Below are 10,957 nucleotides of genomic sequence, written 5' to 3' on the forward strand. Positions count from 1 at the left end.
ACCAACCAAACAAACAAAAGCCTACTGTGGAAGGGGCTTGGGGAAGTGGCTCAGTTGATAAAGTGCTTGCCATGCGAACAGGAAGGCCTGAATTAGGGCCCCCAGCACCCACGTAAAAAGCCAGGCGCAGCAGTGAGCATATATAATCCCAACACTGAGGGCAGCGGAGACAGGGGGATCGTCCAGGTTTTGCTGGCCAGCCGGACTAGCCAAATTAGAGAACTCCAATTCCACTGATGGACCCAACCTCCAAAAATGAGGTACAGAGTGTCTGAGGAAGACACCCCAACTAGACCTCTGGTTCTCACATGTACGAACACACATGTCCGCGTGCACTTGCAACACAGGTGCATACAAACCCACACACATATCCTCCCTGCCCCACGTCAGCTCCAAGGACAGAGGAAAACTGTTCACTTCATCACCTGCTGCCACCACGGAGTCATCACTGTTAGAATAAAAAAACAAAACAAAACAAAACAAAAAAACGATACCCCTTGCAGCTGGCACTTTGATTAGAAAGTTTCTGCTTTATTTATTAATGCAATAAACCTTTATAAATCCAGGTAGTGTTGGCACACACCTTTAATCCCAGCACTTGAGGGGCAGAGGTAGGCAGATCTCTGAGTTTGAGGCCAGCTTGGTCTACAGTGCGAGTTCCACAATAGCCGAGGACACACAGAGAAGCCCTGTTTTGAAACACCAAACCAAACAAACAACAGAAACATGTATCACGCACTTGCTTTGAAACATCCCAGGGGTAGTAGGCCTGGAGATACACACACTAGCCTCTCCCACCTGGAGAACATCGTAGGGGAGGCAGGCACCTCTGTGGCTGCCCAGGGCTGGTAAAAGGTCTATGGACAGCTAAGGGGAGGGGGCAGATGACACCTCACATTCTAAGAAGTGGCTTCTGTAGCTCAGTAGGAGCAGCTGCTGGATGCGGCCACAGACGGAAGCTAAGCCACCAAGCACACTCTCACCTCCACAGTAATGAACACTTCCTCCAGGTGGCTAGCGAAATTTTCCATCTCAATAATCTGCTGCTCCAATTTGCACATATTTTTGTGAATTTCATCCTGTGGAAAAGAGCAGAACAAATAAGATATTAATGCTATGTTTGGCCCTGTCTTTCTTAAATTAAAAAAAATATGTGTATGGCTGTATGCATGCATGTATGTCTGTAGACCATGTGTGCTCCTGGTCACCAAGGAGGCCAATAGAGAGGCCATCAGATCCCCTGGGACTGCTGTTAGAGATGGTTGTGAGCCAACAGGTGGATGCTGGGAATTGAACCCCAGACCTCTTAACTGCTGAGCCATCTCTCCAGGCCCCCATTCCATCCTTACAGAGGCATTTAGGATCTATTTCCTACCCACATCCCTGAGACACATATACACTTTCTAGGCAAAGACGGAAGGAGACCTGTTACCTTGGCATTTTCCAGTGCTTTGTTGATTGGGGTTACTTCATGTTCCTTGTGTAGATCAAAATCCTTCTCAACTGTTCTTACTGGAGTTTTGCAAGTGACACAGAAGACATCAGCAGGCTCTTCTTCATCCTCCTCCTCTGGGATGACATAGCATTCATATTCCTCGCTGGCCCGGCCATGTGTGTACCTGTAGGCTTCCCGCAGGTCTTGGCATTGGTCAGGAAAGCTTTGCCCTCCATAGCCCAGGTCCTCAGCCTCAGCTGCATCCCCACTAAGCCCCCAGTCTCTCTGCTCCCTGGGTAGGTCTCTCCTCCTCATCCCATAAGAAGGGTACCCCAGAGTTCCCAGTCTGTGTTCATCCACAAACTCATCCCCCAACTCATGGTCATCTTCAAGCCCATATAGATGGACAAGCTCCTCTACTTCCTTCTGAAGATTCTTACTGTCCCCTGTCCCCCTTGGCTCATTGGTCGGTTCAGCTTGGGTTAATTCTCTTCTGATCCTGCTGCTTTCTTCTGGGAAGAGTTGCAGTCTATCTTCAGAGTCATACAGGTCCATGTTATAAAAGTGGAAATCTTTGGGGGCTGTTGGCCTGCCCATCCCCGGCTCCTCCCCTGCTTCCTCCTCCATTGACACAATCCTTCTCAGTCAGTCAGCGGATATTCTGAGTCCTAGGATATGGAAGAGATGGGCATCAGTTTCTAAGAAGGGAATCGCAGCGGCTGAGTGTGGGGTTGCATGGGCTCAGATCTCATCCAAGAAGTTATGCTCACAACCCACCTCATGGCAAACAAATTCACAAAATTGTCCAGGCTGGAGCTGACCTACAGTTGCTCATCAAAACCACACGGAGACCTAGGTGACCCAAAGCTGGCTGGAGAGCAAGGGGAGGTGGAGACACTGCTGGAGAAAGCTGGGTCAGGAGCACCGCCCCAAGCTAGAGCCACCCCGTGACTTCTTCTCCATCTGCGGCCCTCACAAACCACGCAAGATGATGACTATTGATTATCTTAGGTCATCGAGTAGTAGAATAATTTGTTATGAAATAATAGTATGCGTGATACCAGCCTAAAAATAATCTTTCCGTTATGCTACCATTCTCTCCCCCTTTTGTTCATAGTCAGGCTCCTTCAAGAGATGGCATTGATAACACTGATTTCCACACCGTGGCTCATGTGTGCATGGGGCTTTCCACGGGGAATGCCAGTACGGATATTATGAAGAGTTATCAGCTTTTAGATCCTCAGGTTAGCATTTAGTTTTTCTCAGAGCTGCTTTGCCTGGGAACTAGCCAGCATCTGAAGTTCTCTTTTTTCAATAGCCCTTCTCTTCTCATAAAAGCAAAAAATATACTTCCTGTTCATTCTGAATATTGCATTGTACAGTAGGATTTCATTGCTTGGGAATTTAATAAAGCCTCCAGGGGACTAGATGAAAGGACAGTTTGGAGTACTGGGTATCCATGCTGAGAGTGAGTGACATTAATGAATGGGTAAGAAAAAAATTTTTTTCATGGTAAGTGCTTTCTAGCTCTTTGCTTCCAACAAAATTGCAAGAGGATCTAATCAAGTTGTCAGTTGATATATTATTTAAAATAAATGTTCATGATAGCTCATTATGTAATTTTGACATACATTTTAGAAAGAGCTGAAGGAATAGAATGACATTGTTATAAATTGCTTCCCTTCCCATCTACTTATATAGGCAAGCATGATCACACTGCTCACAGGGACAAAATAAAAAACAAAAATACAAATTCATTCCCATTTCCATTGCATTCTAGGATGCGTAATTTTCAAACTTGGGTATGAGCTTTTTTTTTTTTTTTAAACAAAGTCTCATCCACTTCATTAAAAGACGCATTTTTTTGGCTGAAGAGATGGCCCAGTTGGTAAAGTGACTACCATGAAAGTGTGGGGACTGGAGTTGGGATCGTGTAAAAGCCAGGTACAGCTGCACCTGTCTGTAACCCAGCCCTGGGAAGTGGGGAAGAGACAGAGACAGGCAGATCCCTGGAGCTCATTGATCGGCTAGCCTAACCCAATTGATGAGCTCCAGGATCAGCGACGGTCTCTGCCACAAAAAAATAAGGGGAGAGCGATCAATGAAGAAAACTGACGTCAATGACAGGAACATGTGTACCTGTGCACTTGCCCATATAAACACACACACACACACACACACACACACACACACACACACACATCAATCTCCAAACGCCTAAGTTTTCATTTAAATTACTTACAAAAATTGTAATGTTGTACATGCTCTTTCTGCTTACATTCAACTAAAAATTATGGTGGTATCTTGATTCAGCAGAAAAAAAGGGGCTTACTGTTAGAGACTTATGATTATAAGAAAATAAGGGAAAAAAAACCAGCTCCCAAGTCTGGCATGCATATTTTTTTTTGTAGAGAATTATCATAGGTGATCAACAAATGAGGTTTCTACTGTAGAATGTGCTTTTGTATAACGCGTCTCTGAAGGCTCCACACTGCCTACGTGTGTAAGTCTATCTCCCTTCGGTGGCTTCCAAGGCCCAAATTGCCTCCCAGCTGTGGAAGTTCAACTGTGGTCCCTCTCGTCGTGATCCAACCTGGGTCAGTTTAGTCCTTATTATAGTGGATGGTTCTCAATGGAACAATTCAAAGTCTCTTCCAGGAGGCACTGAGTTCTGTTGTCTCAGTCCTGAGTGTCTGACTGCCCGCTAATCAGGCATTCCCACTGCATGAAAATAAGGTCTTCCTGCTAATTCCTGCTGTGAGCTCTGACTTGGCATCGTGGAGGAGGAGGGAGAGAAGGAAGAAGAGGACCAGAAATCCAGAAATGAAACACAAGAGGATGAGCACATGGCTTCCCCAGGGGCAGTATCTCAGACAGCAGCATCAGATAGCAGCAGCAGTAAGCCTAGGCTTTAGAGGTATCCTGTCTTCACTCCACCTCGGCCCCTGGCTGCTGCTTCAGCTTCCCGAATGAGGTACTCCCCTAGATCACTCCAGAGGTTCAGAAGTTCTGGCACCCCTGGCTTTTAGGGCAATATGGAATGACCAGGATGTCTGCATTCTCAGAGTTACCATCTGAGGGGTCTTTCGCCAGCTCTGCTGACCTCACCATGTATCTGGCCTATGGCACTGGGCCTCATTTGTCTGAGCATTGACTGTTCCTGGGGCTGGAAAATTGTAGGCTCCATAGAACAGGATAACACCAGATGCCAGAACATGGAGTGCGACATGGGTCCTACTCTTGAAGATGCTCCAGACAATCAAATAAATGATTATCACCCCATCTGGGGCTGGGCCATGACTTCTCAGGGATGCTGCGTTCCTTCTTTCCTGGTACCCCAGGTCTCTTCTTTTCCCTTAAGCCCAGCCTCTGGTCCCATAGTCTAAAATGACAGTTTCCCCCTGAGGCTCCAATGTCACACCCAAGTGCCACTCTGTAGGCAGAAACAGTCCTTGAAGCCACCTCTTCTCCAGTCTTCTGAGTGTGGGAGCCATGGCTCTTGTTGCTGGGTGTCCCTGCCTGGCAAGGAACTCAGAAGCATGGTCAGCCATCTTGAATTCTGGAAACTCCATCACTGACCAGCCTCAGCTCTTTTGGATCCCTGGCACAGTCCCCGTTCCCTGGCTTTCCACTCTCAGAGTGGTGACACACACACTGTCACTAGTGGACTTCCTTCATCTCCTCTCAGTGTCTTCCAGTTAAATCTCACCCAGCTTCTTCCTGGTAAATGCTTCTCACTTCCTTCTCTGCTCCCCTGCCCAGCCAGTACCTGCCACAGCCTTCCTGAAGACCAGCTATTCTAACCACTCATTAATAGTGTGACACTTGCCCCCACCAGCCTTCAAAGCAGAGCTGAACTGGTTGGTATCATGAATAGCAAGTTAATATGAACATTGGCTCTGGGCATGGAAATTGCAGATAATATTCCCCCTGACACACACCCTTTCTCTCCCCATGGCCATTGCCCTCTGGATTCAGATACCTTTGGGTTTATATTTTGACTCTAAGATACCCTAACAGTGTGCCATTGTGAAACCAGTTCTCCAGACTTCACTTTCATGGACTATAAAGCAGGCTTATTAATTAGCTTCTACCTCTTTTGGCATTTAGATGCAAGGATGTAAGTCTGTGAACTGTTCTATATATTACAAGGCTCGGATTAAGCTGTCAATAAACACACTTTTGTTTCTGTTCTTGTTGTTACCTCTGTTATCATTTAGACCAGCATCTTCCTCCTGGTCCAGTTTAGAAGCTTCCTGCGTGGACACCTATGGAGACTGAGGACCATAGCAGTGTGGAATTGGATGCTCTAGGAACATTTGACCCGTGAGAGCAGCTGATGATGGAGAGGGCACCGAGGCTGAGCGCCCTCAAACTCATCCGGAGACACTGCCGAATGAGATCACCGCTCTCCACACAAAACCACCCCAGTAGCCCAGGCAGAAGTTGTGGTATTATAGGGTTGAAGGGCCCCTAATTCAACTTCTAGATTTTAATATGTCAAAACATGGAGAGGGACAAGGGGCCTCTTTATGATCAATTTAACCAGGATTTGTCTGGGCTTCTCTGCATCTAGTGAGCTGACAGCTAGTCACCATCCAGTGAGGGCGAGATCCAACCTCAGGCTTCCTATGCATTGGGATAGGCTCTCTAAAAATAAAACTTGCACCTCTCTGTGCGTGCGTGTGTGTGTGTGTGTGTGTGTGTGTGTGTGTGAGAGAGAGAGAGAGAGAGAGAGAGACAGAGAGAGAGACAGAGAGAGAGACAGAGAGACAGAGAGACAGAGAGAGACAGAGAAGTGGGGGAAGAATTCTGTATTACACAGACATCCTGACGATAAACATTTTCAACTCAGAGCTGGAGCTCATAGTACCAAATTGAGCCACGGGAAAGATAGCCAGCAAGCAGACTGAGCGTCCTTTAACACACAAGCGAATAAGCGCACCCCCGTCCTCGCCAGCACATCTGCTCTGAGCGTGAATGCCACCTGGTCTGCCTGCTCAGCAGCGAAGCATGAGCCGTGCAGCACAGGCCCCAGCACACTGCTCCCCTCTGCCCCTGCACCCCTTAAGTTTCCTTCATTTTCTTAATGGAGTCAGAATGGGGGCAGGGGAAACGCTGACGACAAACTGCCATTTTCTAAAGTATGAAATGAAGGTTGAGGGGAGCAAAGTAGTAAACCGCAGTCATTACTGTACATGTTAGGAGACTGCACCTCTCTGCCCTAACAGCCCAGCTTTAAAAAAAGCTGCACAGGGACGGGAGCACTGCCTCAGCACTTATCCGTGCTTACTGCTCTTGCGGAGGATCCGGGGTGATTCCTAGCACACACCCTGGGCTGCCTTTAATTCCAGCTCGGCCAGGCTCTGATACCTTGGGCTTCCACGGGGACCTGCACTCATGTCCACACATCCACATGCACACACACGCAGCCACATAATTGAAAAGAATCTTTTTAAAAGAAGACATTTGTTTAAGTCTTATGTGTGCATGGGATGTATCTTTATGCTTGATAGGAAAAGTCACCTCTCTCTCTCTCTCTCTCTTTCTCTCTCTCTCTTCCTTCAAGAATCCCTGCTACATCTAAGAATCTACCGAAAATAATTCCCTAGAGGTGAGACCGTGATGGCAGGGACATCATTTTGCATATAATTATGAATGCGTAGATGAATGCTCATCTACGCAGCTTCTAGTAATTCTGGAAGTACGGCTAAAGAAAATTTCCCTTTCAGTGTTAGCTGTATAGCATGATAACATGTTTCTGAGCAGTTTCCCAAGCCCAGCATGGATTCCAAGGCTTTCCTCAGGAGCGGGCTGTGTGCAGCATACACAGAAAACAGCAGCAAAATACTGATTTCAGTGTTTGAATCAAAGCGTGGAAACCGAGAGTTTTCAGAATGCAGTGGTAGATTAAAATTCAAAAGTATTTATCAACCTAGTACTGTAGCCAGATGATAGCTGTGTTTGGAGCTCCAAAGTGTTTTAGCAAATGGGCTCTGTACTGAAAACACCTGAAAGACACAGGTCAAAAATTGTCAACCTTGCCACAATATTAGGAGACTTTTCATGCCTGGTACCATCTCCAAACAATATGAATTCTTGCAAGTTCAAGAAGGCATAGAGAACATTGACCCAATCAGCTGTAATTACATTTGTACTGTCCCATGATATATATCTCTTTCCAGCTAAAGGAAAGATGGCCCATTAACATAGTGGCTGTTATTACAGCGAGATAATACAGTTTACATTACAATAATGTAATTACCCCCAAACTTGCCTGCTCATTTAAAAGCCCATAAGTGCGTCTTTTAACTCCAAGGTCCTAGATTCCTTCTGGAAAATTGAATCTCTGTCCAGCCAGCTCCCCTTCCTGGTGACCTCTGCATTATCTGGGAAGCGGGGTGCCAAAGTTGGACAGTAATATGAGCTAGCTTCCACCACAAATAGCAGCAGGCCTGCCATGAGGGACAGTCCAAATATAGATCTGCTACCGCAGCCTTGCCACTCAAGTGTCACCAGGAGAGGTCACATGCTGTGCTCTGAGGTGCTTCACTTACTGGGGGGGGGGGGGGGTTGAGACCCAGGACTCATTTGGCTGGTCACACGTAGAGGGCTAGAGCTGTCATGGCCAGGCCAGAACAGAGATGCCTGACCGTCCTGGGCTATGTGCCTTCCACCTGGGTTTTTTTCAGAGTGTTTTGTGTGAACAGCTCTGAGGCAATCAAAGGCAACTTCTTTTCTCTCCCATCATCCTTTGCAGTGTGGAAACTGTTCCCCTCTCTCTGAATGAAGAGCCAGTAGGGCTTGTGATTTCTGTTCCTTCTTAGGTGACACACAGTTTTAGGTCTCTCAACATCAGCAACTGAAGTCCAGTCTATAGCTTTGTTCAAAGACCAAACCTGGTTCATCCAACATCACTGTCTTCTCTCTTTGGTTGCTTAGTCCTCTTTCTCAGGAAGCCTGTCTCAGGAGAGGGAGCAAGTAGCCCTCTCCTCCCCACACTCTGAGCAGTGGACTGGACTGGAGGCAATTAGCTGGCTGTCTGAGTGGCTGTCACAGCAGGTGCTAACCCTGGGCTGTGGGGCCTGTATCACTCTCAGATCCGAGTCTCTCTTGTCTAGAGAAAGAGGACATAAAGCTAATTGTTTCTCTAGTTCCAAATCTGTCCCATTTTATTTGCATGTGGTGTGTATGCATAATTTAATTAGTAGTGAAAGGGTAAAGTGCTAAGTGAAGCTCCATGCCTTCAGAATGGCCATTCTGACATTGTAGAAGTTGACTGAGATGTGTATGGAGTTTGGGACTAGGGAAATGATTTCCTTTGAAAGTCTGTACATGGTTATTTGATCTGGGGATTTTGCATTTATTATTTGGGCTATTTTATAATACTATCACTTCAATATATCCCAAAACATTAGAAACAAATAAAGACATTATCTGGACCTGGTAGTTCATAGTCAGTTGTAATCTGAGCGCTTGGGAGTCTGAGGCAGGAGGATCCCTGGAGTTCAAGGCCAGCCAGAGTTATATAGACAGACCCCATCTCAAACAAATAAAACAAAAAGTTAAAAGAAAAACACATAAAGAAGGATAGACAAGATTTTCACCACTTCCTGCTGTTGTGTTTTGGTGTGGGCAGGGCTGGAGGGTTAACCTAAGGTCTGAAGGATACTGGCACATGTTGTACCGCTGAGCTACCTTCAGTCCACACAGTGTTGTTTAGATAGTGAGCAAATGGAAAGGAATCTGTTTCTATCAATATATGATTCATTAGGTAATTGTGACACAGTCAACTCAATATTTGCAAACAATGATGTAGATGCCTATTGCTCGGGAGGCTGAAGCCAGGGCCCATGAGAAGCATGTCGTTAGCACCAAGTCACAGCCTCAACTTCATGCCTACATTTCTTTAATGTGGCTATGCCCACGATGTATCCATAAATGGAAAAAATATAACATATCATTCCATGTTTTCCTACAGGATATTTATATAACGGAAAGATTTACTTTGAGGAATTGGCTCATATGATTATGGAGGTTTGTGCAGTTAGCAAATTGAAGGCCTAGGAGGGCCAATGTGGTGAAGGCCAACCGATCAGATATGAGGAAGACAATGATTTCAGTTTGAATCTGAAGGAAGCTCAAAACTTGGTATCTCAGCATAAAGGCTCTATGTAGAGCCCAAATAGGCAAAGACTCCTCTCCCAAGAATAAATTGCATTTTTAAAAGAAATATGCATAATCAAGCAGTCTCGATCAAGGTATGGCTTACGTGGCCCTGATCTCCAGGTTCTTCCCAACTGGTTGTTTTAACTCAGGTAGTAAATTACTTGTGCTCAAGGGTGCAGATCCTTCATCATACATAATTACCTTTTTTGGGGTGTGTGTGTGTGACCTATTCTTCCAGGATCATTTATATCATGGGTTTGCTTATATCATAAAGATGTTTATGGATCTGTCTCTTGTTCTTAGAATCTAAGATGACTGCAGTTTTAGAACTTCTTTTTGTATTAATGTAACTTGTTTTTGCTTTGCCTATAAAAACAAATCATGGACGCTGGGCTCCAGCAGGATCATGTCAGGATAGAAAGGATTTTGATGAGAGTTTTTATGTTGTCTGAAAAGCAAGGGAGAAAGCAAGAGATATTTTAAAAAAAATATCTTGTCTAAAGTAAGAATGTCTGGTTAAGCCACAAGAACGAAGCTAGGAACCTGAAGGTATCTAGGGTGTTGTAGAAAGTTAATGCATGTATGCTTAAAAAGCTAGAGAGTTAATATGATTTGAAAAAAACCTGTATCTAAAAGTATGTTGTACTTTATTTAAAAGGCTGGTGATTCTTCATTGCAAAATGTTTTCTTATGCTCTTTTAAAGGGAAGAATCCTGTCTGATAATTCGTACAGTTTAAAATTGTTCTGTACTGTTCTGTTATGCAGTTGGTTCTAAAACTTATTCGATCACAATGTTAAAACTTTTGGTCATGAAAAAAATTGTAAATGTTTCACAGAACTTATTGTATCTTGGGAGGTAACAATGCCATCAGCAACACCTAATGGCTATGTTTGGTATTGTCAGTCAGTCACCGCCTGTGCTAACACATGGCTAGCCGCTATGATGGTTCAGGGATAGAAAGGGTGGGCTGTAGTTTTGCTGTCATATTTGTTTAGGGATTCCAGCTGAGTTGGCCAGTTACACATGGCCAGCCGCCATGCTGGTCCAGAGATAAAGAGGGTGGAGCCATGAGTTTGCGACCATCTTTGTGTAGGTCTATCAGTTATGTTCAGGCCTCTGATTAGTGCTGAGTGCAAAGCTTTTTATTGTTTAGTTTTAATGCAAAGTGGCAGGATCAGCAAGATTTGCTAGCCTCTCTATAAACTATATTTGATTAAAAGGTTTGCTTTAATTTTAGTTCAGAAAGAGCAGATTTAAAGTTATGCCAACAACAACAGTTGGTTAAGATGTTGAGCTTTACCTAGTGTCTTTGTTTAGGTTTTTTTAAGGTTAAGCCTAGGATATATAGTTC

The 10,957-nt window shown here is 45.0% G+C and overlaps 1 protein-coding gene across 1 annotated transcript in view; it reads right to left on the reverse strand.

Moving 5' to 3' along the window:
* The window catches only part of Fsd2 (fibronectin type III and SPRY domain containing 2), a 31,280-nt gene extending 29,196 nt beyond the window's left edge, over positions 1-2,084 (reverse strand). The window contains exons 1-2 of the mRNA XM_021633092.2: positions 1,433-2,084; positions 984-1,079 (exon numbers count right to left, since the gene is read on the reverse strand). Of these exons, the coding sequence (XP_021488767.1) occupies positions 984-1,079; positions 1,433-2,062 (726 nt within the window). The 5' untranslated portion in view covers positions 2,063-2,084. The remainder of the gene's footprint in view (positions 1-983; positions 1,080-1,432) is intronic.
* Positions 2,085-10,957: the final 8,873 nt, after the last annotated feature.

This window comes from Meriones unguiculatus, chromosome 14, assembly GCF_030254825.1.
Source record: "Meriones unguiculatus strain TT.TT164.6M chromosome 14, Bangor_MerUng_6.1, whole genome shotgun sequence".
Classification (NCBI taxonomy): Eukaryota; Metazoa; Chordata; class Mammalia; order Rodentia; family Muridae; genus Meriones; species Meriones unguiculatus.